An 18,072-nucleotide genomic window follows, 5' to 3' on the forward strand; every position below is an offset into this window, starting at 1 on the left:
TATAACTGAGAAACAATATACAAAGAAAAAGTCTGCTTATTGTGTTTAAATCACTGGAAATGGCTCATGAAAATGATCCTTTATAATATAAATTATATTACTTGAGGTTTTCTCAGTAGGACACAGGAAGATGTAAATTACCTTACTTTTTTTTCTTTTTAATGGAAAGTACTTTCTATATAAACCAGCATGGTTTTTATCTAAGTTTTACCCAACTAAGAAATGAGGCAAAATACTTGACCTATGGAGAAAAAAGAAGAATGAATATATCTGCTCCTCTGTTCTATTAAACATAAGAGTAACACCTCTATTTTATATTAAAGATTTTTAGGTTTCAGTGGACACTGTGTTCCATTTAACATGGCAAAGTTAAACAAATGACATACCCCAAAGTATTTCTAGGTTATTTTATTAGCTCTAAATACATAACCTGAAGCCAGCTTCATTATAGTTCAAATGTATCTGCTTTGAAGATTTTTCCACTTCTAATCCAGCTACTCTGAAAACAGTAATACAGAGGTCCTTATTATTTATACAGAGGTCCTTATTATATAAAGATTGTGTTGTGCTTTGTTACCCTAATTTCTCCTTCTCTTACTTCATTTTCACTGCAAATAGGTAAAATAACTACCATTGACCTATCTCAAAACAGTGTCCGTGAATATAAAATAGATATTTATAATGGATTCTGAAGATTTTAGAATAATGTTGAACTGTCTTGATGGTAATAGCTTCAGGATATGTATGTAGGTCTCCACCTTATCAAGCTCCACGTTTTACCAATAAGAAGCACTGTCTCAAACAGAGCTGTGGTTCTAAGAAAGTTAAGGATAGGTTTGCAATGATATACAAACATGTATCAAAATTTATCTACTCTGTTTCTCTAGAGCGATTTATTAAAATATGCTTCATCATACTGCTTTTGCTTATTAGAATCTATCACTCTTGGAATACTATACCTGCGGATGTTCCAAATGAGAACACGAGTGCCTTTTTTGCCTGGGATGGCATCAAACTGGGACAGCAGGTCATTTTCACTGTTGAAAATTGAATAGTTCAAGATGGCTTCTAGGCTGGGCAAGGAATCCTCAGTAATAATCATTTTTTGTAAAACCAAGTATAGTCAAAGAAAAATTAATATCTTAAGAGGATGCTATCAGTCAGGAAGATCTGCCTTTTGGGTTGCCAGTTTAGACAAAATATAGACATATAGATATAAAGCATGGGTGTTACTGCTACAGAAGAAAGGAAAGGGGGGAAATGCAGAAAGGTTGTAGAGACAAAAACCAAAATCAGTTACGCCTGCAGAATATAGCTTCAAAGATATAATATAAATTAAGACAGTCCTATACTTAAGAAATAGTTCAAAGGCTGAATTTTTCAACTCTTTGGAAGCAATGAGTTCAAACTTTATTGCTATACTGCCTGCGTAAAGACACCTGGTGTCTAACAGAAATAATAGCTTGTCCAGGTATAGAAAAGTGAGCTATTCAGCTGTCAGATAAGCTGATAAATAGTATGTTTCTAGGAGAGTGACGCAAATGTAACTACCCTTAGGGGGAAAGAAAAGAGAAGGCCCGAGGGAACTTTACCACAGGAGTGGTGGGAGTAGGGAGATAGTATATAGATCAAATCGCCTAACAGTGAAAACTGCAATATAATTCTAAGATTCTGTCAATGATCCATTTATTTAAAAAATATTTAATAGGGTGAAATTCCAGTTAAATTTAAGACACCTGAATACCTCTTTAAATATGAAAACTTTTGATAGCTGGATTCGACCTGTAGAAAGAGGTTTCTATCAGAATAGTCAGATAGGACTAATTTTTAACTAACATTTTCCATTTCCAGAAAGGATATTGTTTTGCTGGTTGAATGGAACAATTGGTACAATAACTGCTTGGGCCTGGACACATTCCAGATAGGTCTGTGATAGGAGTCCAACAGTGAGAGTACCCCCATTCTTGGTGAAGACGAGAGTGTCCTTTCCTAGTCGCATGGAGCCTGACTTGAAACCATTACCAAAGACCCCGATGGGACACTGGCTCTTCTTTATTACTTTGTCTGTAAAGCCAAAGCTGTAATTATACAAGAAAAAAGAAATCAGAAAGGTAAAAAGCATCCTAAGATAGGTAGGCAGAATGTCTGGCTTTCAAATGAAGAACACTTATGAAAAGTCCTTCCTTTTTTCTTCCTTTCGGTATTTCTGGGCAAAATTATTAAGTTAAAAACATAGGAAATAACTACAGGGTAATGGGACCGATTTTCCTGTGTGGTCTGTGTGTACATAAACGCTTCCGCTACATTAGAGTCACACTTTATAAAACGTAAAGGCGGCCTCTTTTCACTCACAGAGAGAGCTGGAGAAGGCCATGGGGCAGCTGCCTTTCTTGTCTAGATAAAATAGCTGTGATTGCTAATAGTAAAGTTAGGGGAAGATGAAAAGGGTGGTTATCTCAGAGTACACCCTAGAGAGGGTAACAAGAGTACCAGATAACTGGCACTAGCACTAGTTAGAGGTACTAGGCTAGGCATCCCTAACCTGGTCATATCACTCTCTAGAAATCTGAAAGTCAGAGGTTATATATCTTGACAATTTCAACTATTCACTCAAAGGATAACACTTCCAGTTCTTACCCTCTGCTCCATCTGCTGGGACAGTTCATTGGAATGTGGCCAAGGGATAAAAATAGGTAGTTCTGCCTGTGAATATCAGCAAACAGCTGCAGTATAAAGTCTCCCTTGTTTTATTAAGGGCCTTTCACCGAGCCACCTCAACAATCTCTGTAGCCCCTTATGATCAGCTTAATCTGGGAGCCAGATCCTTTCCCTTTCTTATATTTTCCATTCAAACACACAACAAAATGACCGAACCAAAAAAAAATTAAAGATATGACATCTAGAAAATGATTATTATCTTCATGTATCTTCTCTCATTACAAATGAAACTAATTTTTTAAGGATTAGTTCTCTCTAGATGGACTAAGTTTACAATGTTGTACACTACCATTCATTCAATAAATATTTACTGAGTACCTACTATGTGCTGTGCATCATGCTAAGCACTGGAGACACAACTGTTAGTAAAAGAGACATGGTTCTTGCCCGCACGGTTTACAGTCTAAGGAAAGATTTCGTATATTACAGATTAGATACTTCTCCAACATTAATAAAATAGATGTTCTACCTGCCACGGCTGAGCAGCTTGGCCCTGGCTCTTATTCTTTTAATTGGGTTGAGGTGCCTGATTTCAACTTCCTGGAGGCCAGGGTTTGTGTTCACTTCCTGAGGAAGGGGGACCACCTTTTAATTTTCTATTTCAAAGTGTTAAACGATAACATCATTGTGTCCCTCTAGAGCAGACACTTTATAGGAGCTTTGTGTATCCAACAAATAAATCCTACCACATAAAAAGGTAATTTCTAGGAGAGTAGTTCCTTTGAAAATACCAAAAGAGCATTGAGCTTCTGCAGTCTATGGGTCTTAGCATTCCAGGAAGTAAACTTAAAGAAGTTGGTAAGATTCAGGCATTCCTTTTCCTCCTGTGGAAGAATTACCTAAAAACGATAGGGTCGTTAGGAGGGTTAAATGATACACTGTATGTACAATATATTACAACTTATAAAGTAGTATTCAAACTTTAATTTTAAACTAACTCTAGAAGTCATTCTGAGAATTGTCATGTGCTATCCTCTACCTCTACTTGAGATCTAATGTCATATCTAAAACTCAGGGCTCTTCATAAACAGTAATGTTACCTACCATGTGAAATGGATCTATAAGGTTATTTGGACTTAAACCTACTCTAATGCCACCAAAGCTTCAATTAGGTGCTCAAGGAGAAGTGGTGAGAATAGGGAGACTATATTACTCCCTTAATTTCCTTACCTTTCTGGCCTGTTCTGCCATCTAGCGTCTCTTTTTTCCTTTGTAACTATAAACTTTCATTGTGTTATGGTTTGGGGAGACTAAATGACTATATAAGGTTGAGAAGATAAGTAGTGGGGCAGGGCCAGAACCAGAAATGGAAAAGGATGAGAATAATGAGATGAGAGGAGCTGGAAGCTCAGTATGTTGGTGTTGTTATGTTACCCTTAACTCTTCCCGTGTGTTCTTTTATGCCACTTGCATTCCCATATTAGGTATTCTATTTAACTGAAAATCGCAGAATAGATGCCAGATACCAATCAAATAACTACCTAATATAAAAGCCTTCACAATAAATAACAGAATGGTAGGAACGTATCTTATATAGTTTGGTTAGACAGGTGGTTTCTCTTCATTAAGTAAGTCCTATTCTATCCTCTCGTGTAATAGATAACGGTGTTTACACACCAAGGGGGCTCCTTGAGTGGAATCCAGGAAAATAGCAGCTTGCTCCCAAGTTCCTTAAAATGTCACGATTCTAGAATCTAGAGGGGTAAATTTAAATTGGGACTCTGATCCATGAAAAAAAAACCTTAGCAAATTCATGGACATACAAGGGCAGGTACTGCTGCTCCCTAAATATACTGGTGATGTAATATGTTGTATAAAATAATGAAAGAATGCTAAGCACACTGTTATTCTCTGGCTGTTGTTTTAGAAGAACAGACCTACTAGGAAATGCACTTCTGATCAGAGGTAGCAAATACCTTCAATCCATGGATCTGTGGCTGCTTTTAATCCTTGACCTTTTCCAACTTGCTGAAAAAGGCAGCTGAATATATAGACTAGTTGGTTCACACCCTATCCCCCTAAGCTAAAGAGAATTAATTATGGACCTTACAGAAATTTAATGATAGGCTTTTTCTTTTTAACTTGATTTTCATGGGATTCTGCATTTATGGGAGAAACTGTTGTTTCAGTTACATAACTATTTTATTAGCCTGAAAATATAAGAGTAGCATAAAAAGTTGGAAAATGTGAATAAGATTATAACAAATGTTACAGGTCAAATAGAATTTCTGTAGGCTTAATAATTTTGCATAGTTACCTATTATTTTTTTCCAAATACAAAAATAATATGCCTCCAAACCACAAACAGAAAAATTAATATACTTAATAATAATTTTCAAAGTTACCTCTAAAGTTCAACTATTTTAAAACAAATTGTGGTAAGTGGAATCCCTGGCTGGAAGTTAGAATTGGACTAAATAATCTCTTTTAAATAAATGGGACCTTCTAACAGATTCAAGTTTATTTTAAGATATGATCAGAAATAAAATCCAACACATATAACTATACATAATCCAGGACTCATTTTAAAAATTCTCTAAAATTGATCAGACTTGTGGCTGCCAAGGGGGTGAGGGGTAGGGAAGTATTGGGAGTTTGGGATTAGCAGATGCAAACTATTATATATAGAATGGATGGACAACAAGGTCCTACTGTATAGCACAGGGAACTATATCAATACCCTGTGATAAACCATCATGGAAAAGAATATGAAAAAGAATATATATATATATATATATATATATATGTATAACTGAGTCACTTTGCTGTACAGCAGAAATTAACACATTATAAATCAACTATACTTCAACAAAATTTTTAAAAATTCTCTGAAATTAATTTTCAAATATGAGGAACAACGGCCCAGCTTAAATTAGTGGGAAACATATTTGGCATGATAATGCCAAAAAAACCCCCTATGGCTGCTGTAGTTCCTGCCTGATTCTTGGGACCAAAACATCCTTCGTATCTGAACTCAAATGTCATTTCTTCATGATAGCCTTTTTTTTTTAAAAACATCTTTATTGGAGTATAATTGCTTTACAGTGGTGTGTTAGTTTCTGCTTTATAAAGAAGTGGATCAGCTATACATATACCTATATCCCCATATCTCCCCCTTCTTACGTCTCCCTCCCACCCTCCCTATCCCACCCCTCTAGGTGGTCACAAAGCACCGAGCTGCATGGTAGCCTTTTATGATTCCACAGACTAGATTAGATCCCTCGGCTATATACCCTCATAGAAACTATACTCTTCCTTCATAGCACTTACCACTAGTGGAATAACCTATGTAGTTGTATTACTAGTCAATTATTTTATATCTTTCTCATTAAACTGCCAGCCCCTTGGCAATAAGGATCATGTCTGTCTGGTTCACCACTTTATCTCCAGTGACTCTCACAAAAGTGCTCAGTAAAAATTTGTTGAAAGAATCTGGAACAAAAGTTGCTGCAATTATTTTGAAACCATCCTCCTCCTTCCTCTTGCCTTGTAATTGTAAGCACCAAATCTCACAGATGTAGTTCTACAGACAAAATAGAAGGTAGTAAGATTTGTCGGGCCCAGTATTTGACACCCATGTCACCGGGATAAGGTGTGGGGGGAAGGAACCAATAAGAGGATAAGTGATTTTAGAAAAAAAACTAGTATATAAAGAATTAGACACATAAATATTTTGGTTCCATCCCATCTAAAATCCTCTTTTTCTTTATATAAAATATTAATTTTAGGAGATAAAAGTGAGGCTATAAGTTTAAAAATAGGGCCAACTCCATACCTTCATCAACATACTGGCCGCATTCTTATCTCACTTCTAGAAGCTTTCCTCAGATATTCTTCTAATTATAAGGATCTGAGACGTAAGGTACACAGATTGCTGAGTGGTAAAACATAACCAAATTTATAATTGGTTATGTCCAAATTTCACTTCTTTTCTTTGGTGGATCAAAGGGATTTCCCTACAAACAGGGTTATAGAATTAGAATACCTTCAAAGAGAACTACAACCAAATGAATTTTTTCCGTTTTTATAGTTCAGAGCCCTTTCCCTCCTCCACAGAACCCCTCCACTGGTACTCATGCTTCACACGCTAGTTCAGGAAGCCTCATGGAGAGTAATCAACCTCATCTGCTAAAAAAAGGAAGAGAGAAGGAAGGAGTTGAGGAAACACTCATCTTTTACTGAGTGATATGTGAAGATGATAAAGTACAAACTTACATTCTTAACTACAAACCTTTTAAAGTAATTAAATGAACTGACAGTGGCAAGAGAAATCTGTTATCACCAGCTTCAGCAGTTAGAAAAGAGAATTTCCTAACCTTGTAATTCTACTGCAAAACTTTCAAAGATTATGTGTATGATGTCCTCTATTTATCTTTCGTGGGGCTTGATTATACCCAGGCATGTTCATGGTTCAATCCATAAATTGTTCCAACGCCAATACTCCTGAACTAAGAGTGAATTTAAGTTAATATAAGTTTGCAAAGGTCTTAGACCAGTGAAGACCTCCAGGTTTTTACCCATGCTGTTCTTTTTGCGGGGACTCTCATCCCTTGCCCCCCTGCTTCTTTACCTCATTGAATTCTACTACTCACCCCTTAGATCTCAGCTTAAATATCACTTAATCTAAGAGGCTTTGCCTGACCTCCTGGATCAGACTGGGCTCCCCTGATGAGTTATCTCATTGCATCCTATACTTTTCTATCATTTTTTGTTATGATTATCGCTTGACTGTCTGAATTGCCAGCTAGACTCTAAGTTCTGTGAGGGCAAGAAGAGTGATTATTTCATAACCTGTGTCCTGGCACATAACAGCAGCTCAATAAATATTTGTTGAATGAATAAAGGGAAAGGAAAATTATTAAGCCTTAAATAGAGTTCATGAACTCAAGACAAGAGAAAAAGAATGAAGACATCTTTACCTGAGCATGCGGTGTAGTTTATGAGGTGTCATCCCACATCCATCATCAGTAAAGGTCAAACAAGATTTATTCTTGACCTCCTCAACATCTATGAAGACCGTCCTGGCGGATACATCTGGATCTACAGCATTATCTGCAAAAGGTAGAAATCTGTGATATCAGATCTCTTTTTCTAATATTCTATTAAAAGCTCTAGTTCAGTGTCCCTAAGGCATAGAAACTGTCCTTTATTCCCTTCATGTGAATGTCCCAGAAGGGAGCAGGGAGCATTAATGGTATAGGGAAAAATAGGTATGATGGCAGATGGGTTTATGAAGCTGATTTCTAGATTTCATATGATGACTGATGTGCTATCTGCTTTCTCTCTTCAAACTTCAGAGATTGTGGGAAAAATAACTCCTCCATATACCAAGCATTTTGCTCCATTTTCGTCTTATCCCTTCTTGTCTTTTCAGCCACTTTACTGCTCACAAACGTATACAGTAAGGGGTGATTATGGAGAAGAGTTGAACCTGCAGCTTTGGTACAAATAGATACATACCACACGCGTTAGAGTTTATTGTGAAGATTTTATCTTTTACTTTCTTTTTACATCACCTCCTCCATTGAAGAACACAGATATTATCACCATCCTTGTTTATAGCCTAAGAGGCACTGAAAGAGTTACAGGTTAAAAACCAAAACACTAACTGCCTGCCTAAATCCCAATGATCGTAGTAAGCATGCTTAGAGGAGTGATTCTGCTTAGGCACTCTGTAATAGTCTTGAAGGTGAGGCTGTTTACCCTCATTAAATGGAGAACATAGAATTAGAGTAGGAAATATAAATACAGAAAGTTTCATGATTCTTTCTGAGTTAGGTCTTCACAATAGGTTAATTATTTAAGACTCCAAAAACATCCAATATAGCCATATTCTAACATATGTGCCATGTCTACAACCCCAGGGGGTGCCATTGTCTAATAGCCACATCTTTTTGCCACAGGTGCCAGTTTACATAATTGTCAGTCACTAACACATGTGGTACAAAAGTCTCATTAGGGCTCACTGGCCCAAGTGGGAGGACAGTCTGTGCAATCTGTTGGATAGGTTCCTTAAGCACTCCTGTCTTTACTAGCTGTTTAATCAAGACAAAGACCTTCCCTTCCACCTGTTCCCCTTTCCCTGGGATCCTACACTGATTTACTAATACCATGTGGCTGGGCTGAGGGATCCGGGTAGGGTTCTGGTTGTGTACTCGTCCCACTACCAATGTTCAGATCATGGCATTTCTCTACTGGGAACATCCCTTACAAGCAAGAGAAGTATCGCACATATTCAAAATATCAGTTTTTATAACACGATTAACAGTATCAGTTACAACCACTTAAATGTGTGGAATGTCCATCAAATAAAACAAGACAGATTAATTTCAAGGGCCACAATGGTGTTGCCAGAGTCACTGATAAAGCTGTCACCAAAAAGTCTTAACAGCAGAAAGGCATCACCGATAGCCCCAGAAGGGGGTTAAAAGGTCTGATATAGTCAATCTTTAAGGACTAGGTGGTGCCAAGCCTTGTGGCACGTGGTAAATCGAGTGGGTCAACTTTTGGCAGGAATTTTAAGTCTGACATGCGATAGTGGCTTTATCAGAAATACAGTGTTTTACTTTGTAATAAGAGGCAGCAGGTTTTTTTTTCTTTAACTGACAGAAGGATTCAGCATTGTGAAGCTGCCTACATTGTTCCAAGAAACTACTTGGCAAGCAGGCCCTGAATTGTTTTAGAACCTATCAATCACTCCTACTGGAAGAAAGCCAAGGCCATTGAGACTGATACCTTTAACTTGTCAACCAACAGGACATCATTTCTACTTTGGAAACTTTGGACATAGAGGAATTTTTTTCTAACACTCAATGAACATTCACAATTCAAACATATAATACATATCAATTCCAATTCTGCATTTATAAAACTGTACATTCAATGAACCAGCTTGCAGGCCTCTCACCAAAAAATCACTTTTATTTTTTCCCTTTTTACTGTAAATTTCACCTAAACTTTACTAGGTACTTTTTTACAGAAACATACCAAAGAGTTTTAATACAGGCATTTCAGGAGTTACAAGGTAACGGCCAGGAGCAGCTAGACCTTTTATCTCCTTGGCTGGAAGCGGGTGGAGTATGGGGGTGGCATGCCAGAGGCCAGGGTCAGCTGAAGCAGCAGGGAAAGAGAGATCAGCAGACAGGCCAGCAGCAGTAAGCACAGCTTTGCACTTACTTTCAGTTTTAAGTGGCCTTTCACTTGGCCTCAACAAATGAAATTGTAATAATAACAGATTGGCCTCAATAAATGAACTTATAATAATAAGGCACCAATCCGGTGGCTGGCTTCAATCTTACCTCTTTTAACCTTCCAAAAATTTATCAACACGTAGCATATGCTCTCAAATCCTAGGGAATCTATCTTCTCCCATGGCCCAGCCCATCTAGCCTGTGAACAGGTAGGGCAGTGAGAGAACCCCTATTCCTCTCCCTTGGCCCACCACTTAGGTGAGAGGGTAACAGGGAAGACCCAAATCTGACTACATGTTGGATCTGTTTCTTTTACTTTAACCTTTGCTTTCCACTGCTTTTGTTCACTAAAAGGATACTGTCTATACACAATGGGCTGCCTGGGGAATCCTGCCTCTCTGCCTGAATGTTAAACCAAAGTGCCTTTGTTCAGGGAAGCATCCTGACCCAGTCCACCTGTGGATGGCTGCAAGAAAGAAGAAATTAACACATCCCTTGCCCGAGACTGGCCATTCTAGAGGACATTTGCAAAACCTATGGCCTTTTCACTTTACCTCCTCATCTCCTCCCCCCTTCTGTTCTATAAAAGATACTGGCATCCAAACCCTGATAAGATGGTTCTTTTGACACCCTAGTCCACCATCTTCTCGGTCGGCCGGCTTTCCGAATAAAGTCATATTCCTTGTCTCAACACCTCGTCTCCTGATTCACTGGCCTGTTGTGTGGCGAGCAGAGCGAGCTTGGACTTGGTAACAAGAGCTACACTACCAGGTCCTGGGATGTCTTTATTCCCTAACCTGGCCCACACAACCTCATGTGCTACCAGATCCCAGTAGTCTTATCTCTCGTAACCTGGCCCATGCTACCCTCAGTGGGAGAACTCTAACTTCCCTCACCCACCACTTAGGCAAGAGCATGAGAAACCAGACCCCAGGGACTCTATCTTATCCCCTAACCATCTGACCCCTGATCTTCTAAAAGAGCATTGTAACTGAAGCTTCATAGCTCATCATAACCCAGGAAGCAATGAGAAAGTGTCCCATGACAGAATCCTTGGAGAGACAGGATGGCGAGTGGGAGATGGCTTTGACGCAGAGCTTCCTCCCATGGCCTCCTGTTGCAGCGGAATAGCCTATGAGGATCCTGTAAGGTTGTCAGGGCCAAGCTGCAGCCCTACAGACATCCTGCAAGTATCTAAAACTGTTCTTGTCTAAAATTAAAGTCATCATCTTCTGATACAAGGCTATTCTTCTTCCTCTGTTTTCCCTCCTTCTCTCTCTCTCTCTCTCTCTCTCTCTCTCTCTCTCTCTCTCACACACACACACACACACACACACACACAGTGTCAGCATTCAAATGACCACAAGTTTGAAATTTCAGTCATTTTTTTGTGCTCCCTCTCTCTTACCCTATACATCCTTAGGCTCTCTTACACCTTGCTATTGAATATTACTATTCCCATTGACACTTTCTTAGTTTACAGAGTTTATTCCCTCTCATCTGGATTATTTCGATAACCTCCTACCTCGTCTTTCAAAGCCACGTCTCTCTTTTCTCCAATTCATCTTATACAACGCTGCAAGATTAACTTTCCTGAAGCACAGCTCTGATCATGACATTCCCTTGCTCAGAAAACTTCAGATTAAAAGCTCAAATACCCAAGCCTCCCAGTCACATTTCAGTCCCAGCCCACCTTCCTAACTTCATTCCCCGCTTGGTACTTGGAGTAAAAATGTCTGTGTTTGAGTCCTGGGTCTGCCACTTACTAAACACACAATCTTGGAAAAGTCAATTAAATTCTCTGAGCCTCTGTATTCTTATCTGCAGGATGATAATAATGATGATGATGCCGTCTACCCCAAAAGGTATAGTTAAAAATGTATTTATGAAAGCTCTATGTAAACTCTCTAAGGACCTATAGCTTTGACTATTCATGAACTCCATGCTCCAATTAAACTCAACTACTCAGTATTCTTCATGCCTTTGTTCATGCAGTTGTTCCTTTTGCCTGGAATGCCCTCCCCTCCCCACACCCATATCCACATGTCCCAATCCTTCAAATCTCAGCTCAAATGTCACCTCTTCTCCAAAGCCTTTCCTAAACCTCCTCTTCCTGGTAAGCTGGAAGTCATCCCTCCTTCCTCTGAACTCCCACAGCACCCAATGTGTCTATCTTTGCTGATATATCACTTTCTATCTTGCAGTTATACAAAGAATAAACCTTCTGTACATGTTTTGTCTCCCCTACTAGAAGATGAACCTATGTTGTATTCATTTTTGTACCCACCACAGTGGCCTTGCCCACAGTGAGTGCTCAATAAATATTTATCGAATGAATGGTTCACCAGAAAATTAATGCATAAGTGGAGGAGAAAACTATGAAGGAAAACCTAAAATGAAAGCTTCGGATTACCTGTTAACACTTTGCTCTCCCTTTTCCCTATTATTAATATGACCACAAATAGTTGTGATTTGGTTTTAAAATCTCTGTGTTTGTATGTATGTGTGCAGGGATGTGTACGTATGTATTGATATATAATACACGTGTATACTTGCACTTATACGGGTCAGCTTAGGCTAGAATTAGGTTAATACTTAAGGCAAAAATCATATATATTCAAAATTACAAATGGAACACTTTTTAAATCACCCATAAAGTTCAGTACACAGTACAGCATAAGTGCATATGGTTTTGCACAGTGCCACTGTGAGGGAACAACACATTTCTGTCTCTCATTTCCCACTAAGCAAATTGTTACTTTTTCCTCTTTTTTTCTTTTTTGTAAGTTGCATGCACTTATATCGCATTCCACTATGAGTTTCCCTCAAGGCATGGTGCAAAACCTTAAAAATATAGTCCCTGTTCTCCAGGATTCAAAACGTACCAATGTCACTTTTCCCCTTTCACCTTCTAATGAACATACATATTGTGAGCATTCTGTGTTATGGTCAAACTAATCATCAAAGCTCCCCATCACCCTTCCAAATAACTCTCCTGACCATCTCCTCCTGCTGCCCACTGACTTCTCGCCCAAGGCAATCCACACTGCATGGCCACAGCGATTGCTTAAGTTGTAACTGGGGCTCATCTGGGGAGCTTTGAAACCATTTTCAAGATTTTGTTCTGTGCTATCTTGCCCCATAAACATCTCTCCCTAATTTCAGCTTTTGAAACATTTGCAATGTGCTGCATTTTGTCCAGGAATGTTTTTCTTCTTTGCTTTCCACACAGTATTTAGCACACTGCTGCAAAAGCTGGTGTACTTGGCTTCAAGGGATCAACTGAAAACGCTTTAAAAGCAAACATCGGTGGAGCGAGAGGTTAAGTGCTCAGTATTCATTCCAGCGGTGTGAGGGCGCTCGTGGACCGCGGACCCAGCCCTTCGCAGTCGCAGGGAGCCAAATGCACTCGTGTCATCTCCTAAGAGATGTCCCATCATTCCCAGACTCTCTGGTCCCAAAAGTTAAATAACTCCGTCTTCCAGACCTTTCTTCATGCCCCTTTGCTAGCTTGGCGTCCTCCGTCTGTCGCCGGCCCCCGTGGAGCCCAGCTGCCTCAGGGCCCGATATTTTTATGCATCTCCTTTTGATTATTAACTACGCTATCCTAAAGTGCCCGGAACATCACGAGCCAGAGAGAAAAACCACACTGGAGTCCTAACTCTTAGGACACACCTTGTTTCTTCAGCTTAATCCGCGGAACCTCGTCCCTGGCGACGGAGCCGGGGCCGGTCCCGACGCCCCCACCCCAGCCCCCGCCCGCCCCGCGCGGCTCCGCACATTCCTCTCGCGTCCGCGGCACCACGTTGGCACCGCTGCCTCGGGCGATCGCGGCCAGGCCCGCCCTCGCCACTCACCTAGCAGCTCCGCGATGGCACTGAAGGGTCGCGTGTGGCTGCTGGAGTTGCTCTGTAGGTAGCGGGGGCTCATCTGGGGGCGAGAGAAGGTCCAGTCCCGCGTGAGGCCTCGGCCCGCCGGGCCCTCCCCGCGCGCCCCCCGCAGCCCCGGGACCCGCGCGCGCGTCCGCCCCCTCGGGCCCCCGACCTACCGTACTCAGGCGGATCCCAAAGGCCTGCGGGCCGCCGCCCGGCCGGGCCAGCGCGCTGCCCGGCGCGCCAGGGCCCGCGGGGGCCCCTCGGTACAGGAGCATTTTTTTGGCCGCCACGATACTCGTTTGCCGCCGCCGGACTCCTCGCCCGGCCGTCCCGGACTGGCCCTCGCTCGCTCCCGCTCGCAGCTGGCGGCGGCCGTCCGGGACTGGCCCTCGCTCGCTCCCACCCGCAGCTGGCGGAGGCGGGGCGCGCTCCAGCCACCTGTCCGGGACGGGAGGGGTGAGGCCGGCAGCGCCGCGCGGTGGCCCCGCCCTGTCAGCACCTCTCCCGACCCGCGACTGCTGGGCCGGCCGCGGGGCCGTACAGAAATATGGCGACCTCCTGACAGCCGCTCCTTGATCCCCGCCCCTAATTAATTCTTGGCGTTTGCCATAGGCCAGGCCGCCGAGCGGGAAAGCGCGGGGGGAGGGGGCGGACGCGTGGGGAGGGGCGGGAATGAGGCGAGGGGAGGGAGAGGGTGCAGGGATTTCTGGAACAGAGTCCCAGTTCGGCGGTATGACTAACGGGCAGGATAAGACAAGTCTTACAAGTTCTAAAGACTATAGTTTTGCTATCTGGGGAGATAGCAGGCTCGCGTGATGGGCAAGCATTCGGACTATTTTGCCTCAAATGCCTCCAGAAACAGCCAGAACTTTCCAGAAGGCAATTGGCAAATCCACTTCAAAGCTTTGCAAGCGCGCAGGGAGGCTGTTTATAAAGGAGAAATTGGAATGCACTTAAATACCCCAAAGTAGGGAATGGGTTAGGTTATGCAGTTTCCATAAAATGGAATACTATGCAGTTCTTAAAGGCCGTATTTGTGGATGAAAATTTATTCATGTGGAAAATATTCATGAGGGAATTAAGGAAACAGGAGGTCACCACATATTGTGTAACGTGATACCTTTTTTATTGGAAAAACAAGTACATTTATACATACATATGCGGACACACACACACACACACGCACACACCCTACAATGAGAAACACCTGAAATGATATATTTCAAGATGATATCTCCAGGTCTGGAATTATGAATATTTTCCCTTTTTTTTCTTGTTTGTATTTTCTAGTTTTTGTGCTATTAAACATACACTTTGATTACAGAGAAGAGATTTTTATTTTTTTTTAAATATAATGTTCCCTGGTACAGATGAACCATTATTTGACCATTCCTTTGTGATATTTCATATTGTTTTCCATTTATTTATTTTTGGCCAATGAAAAAAGTGCTGCCTCAGACATCCTCATGCACAGATCATGAATTTCTGGTGCAATTATTTCTACAGAATATTGTTGTGTCTAATAGCATGTATGTGATTTACCCTTAACGAATACTGTGAGATGGAGGCAACTTGCCCTCCCAGAAGCAGTTAGCGATTTTGCCACATTCATAGCACTACATAGCTTTGATCTTTCAACTTTCTGTCAATCTTTTGAATAAAAAATACTATCTCGGGGCTTCCCTGGTGGCGCAGTGGTTGAGAGTCTGCCTGCCGATGCAGGGGATATGGGTTCGTGCCCTGGTCCGGGAAGATCCCACATGCCGCGGAGCAGCTGGGCCCGTGAGCCATGGCTGCTGAGCCTGCGTGTCCAGAGCCTGTGCTCCACAACGGGAGAGGCCACAGCAGTGAGAGGCCCGTGTACCACAAAAAATAAATAAATAAATAAATATTAAAAAATACTATCTCCTTATTGTTCTAATTTGCATTTCCCTTTCAGTGTAGTTGAATATCTTCTCAAATGTTTATTGTATATTTATATCCTTTGAGCATGATTTCCCCCATTGGGTCCTTTGAATTTGTCTTTTTTTTTTTTTTTGGCGTCTTAAATTTTTTTTTAAATACCCAAAAGTGCGAAGAATGATAAAATGAATTCCCAGGTACTTATTACTCAAATTCAAAAACTGAATCACTTTGCTGTACACCTGAAACTAACACAACATCGTAAATCAACTATATTTCAATTAAAAAATTAAAAAAAAACTATCAGGGCTTTTCTATATCTGCTTTATATATTCTTTTATTTTTTTATTTCTGTATTTTAGAGCAAATTTCAAACAGCATGTCATTTTACCCTATATACTTCATTGTCCTCTAAAAATATGGACATTTCTAAGACATACAGCCACAATGCCACTTTTGCACTAAACAAAATTCATAACAGTTCTTTGATGTTCTCTAATACCCAGCCATAGTCTGATTTCCTCAATTATCTCAAAAAATGTCTTTTTACATTTGGTTTGTTTAAATCTAGATCCAAACAAGAGGCACACATTGTACTTGGTTATGTGTCTTAAATCTACTTTAATCTAAAACAGTCTCCCCTCTTTTTTTTCCTTCATTCTATTGAGTTGTTGAAGAAATCAAGTCCCTTGTACTGTTGAATGTCCTACATAATCATTTGTCTGTTTACTTATTTTTGTTGTTACTTAGGTTGCTCCTCTCATTAGAGGAATAAAGTTGACATAACTATAAACCAGAAGTTGGCTCTAAAGCCTTCAGCAGATTCCAGTACAAAGTTTTTTAAAACAGGAATGCTCAGAGATGGTGTTATGTACTTCCTATTGCAACACATCAGAAAGTACAGACTGTCTAACAGTCAGTGGTGTTCAGACTGATGAGTGGGTTCAAGCAGAGGCAGCTTGAACGGTCCATTATAAAGTTTCCCATCGATCTTTTACTTTGTAGTTTCATCAATTGATGTTCATTGCCTGAAAAAACTATTTTATTAGGGCTGCAAAACAATGATAAACTAATCTCATCATTTCTTGTAATTTATTAACTGTATCCCTCTGTACAGAATTTCTCCTCATCAACCATGGCTATTTGGTTACTCTGAAATACAATTCACATAGGAAGGGCAGGATAAATGCTTAATTCTTTACTTTTAATTGACAATTCTTAAAGAGTTGGTGCCTGTGTTGGATACTGTGATGTGCCAGCCCATCTCCCATTTCAATAAAGGACTTTCTGCCTGAGGTGCAGAGAGCACTGTTGGAAAGCTGCCTCTGTTAGCCCCTTCAGGGATTGCCGTAGGTACAGAGAGTTGCCTCACTCAAGGTCACAAAGTTTTCTGGGGCAGCGCACAGCAGTGACTGACCAAAGAAAGGCTATAGAGGCTTGACCATCTCAGTTCAACTTGGGATAATTCGGAAGGGTCATTGTAACTCCAGATCTCTCTGTGGGGTTGGCAGAAGCTGCTGTTAGGCCTACAGTGCAGCTCAACTTTCCCCTCTGCCCAGGACTGCTCCTTCCACAGGTGTTATTCCAAAAAACATCTCTTAATAGGCTTCTTGCATGCTACATTCTGTCATAGAGTTGGCTTCCTGGGGAACTCAAATTACGACACTTGAAACTGGGTGTTACCCGGGAAAGTCAGCACTTAGCTGGGATTTGGGAGCTAGATCATTCACTGCCCAGTTGGCAAGGAGGACCGCATCGCAGAGGGGTAGGTGGATCACAGATAGCCCCCTGCCACAAGGTGGCAGTCCTATTACTGTTAAGACTTTCACCGGGTGGTGAATTGGGTTGGTATACTGGTAGAAGGGGAACATATGATCTGGTGTGATATATCAAGTATTTGAGAAACAGGGTGAAAGAGTAGCTATAAGACCAATAGAATTTGGTGGTTATTGAGCTCCAAAGAAGATTAAATTCCCAATGGAGACAGGTTTGCTGTGCCAAAGTCAGGATGCTTCCTGGGAAAGCATAGGACCCTGACATACAGTTTGGGGATATCTAGATGGATGCCACCAAAATCTTGAATCCCCAGATTTCCCTGAACCCTCTGAGCCTGTAGAATTGGCCTGACTTCCCTACTAATAGTCTCCCCACCCCTTACTTGGAGATGATGCAGAGCTTCTCCACCACAAGACAAAATGTACCTTCACTTCCCCTCTTGGCCACTAGGCCTATAACAAGGGTTAAGGCATAGCATGAACATGCTAGGCTTGATAAGGGAGGAAAGTAACTATGCCCCCAGGAGCTGCATGGCCTAGCCTGCATAGATCGGCAGGACCTAGAAAAGTACACATAACATTGGATTCTGAGATCGCTTGATCAAGGGAGCT

General features: G+C 41.0%; 1 protein-coding gene across 3 annotated transcripts in view; it reads right to left on the reverse strand.

Annotated features, from left to right (window-relative positions):
- Nucleotides 1–14,326, reverse strand: part of MORC4 (MORC family CW-type zinc finger 4) — a 50,697-nt gene extending 36,371 nt beyond the window's left edge. For 2 of the 3 annotated variants that reach the window (XM_027089435.1, XM_027089436.1), the window contains exons 1-5: nucleotides 13,957–14,326; nucleotides 13,766–13,838; nucleotides 7,638–7,770; nucleotides 1,861–2,078; nucleotides 960–1,107 (exon numbers count right to left, since the gene is read on the reverse strand). In XM_027089435.1, the coding sequence (XP_026945236.1) occupies nucleotides 960–1,107; nucleotides 1,861–2,078; nucleotides 7,638–7,770; nucleotides 13,766–13,838; nucleotides 13,957–14,058 (674 nt within the window). In that variant the 5' untranslated portion in view covers nucleotides 14,059–14,326. The remainder of the gene's footprint in view (nucleotides 1–959; nucleotides 1,108–1,860; nucleotides 2,079–7,637; nucleotides 7,771–13,765; nucleotides 13,839–13,956) is intronic. The other variant, XM_027089437.1, reaches the window with a different exon arrangement.
- Nucleotides 14,327–18,072: the final 3,746 nt, after the last annotated feature.

This window comes from Aethalodelphis obliquidens, unplaced genomic scaffold (genome assembly GCF_003676395.1).
Source record: "Aethalodelphis obliquidens isolate GAN/ISIS:26980383/991018 unplaced genomic scaffold, ASM367639v1 scaffold66, whole genome shotgun sequence".
Taxonomy (NCBI): Eukaryota; Metazoa; Chordata; class Mammalia; order Artiodactyla; family Delphinidae; genus Aethalodelphis; species Aethalodelphis obliquidens.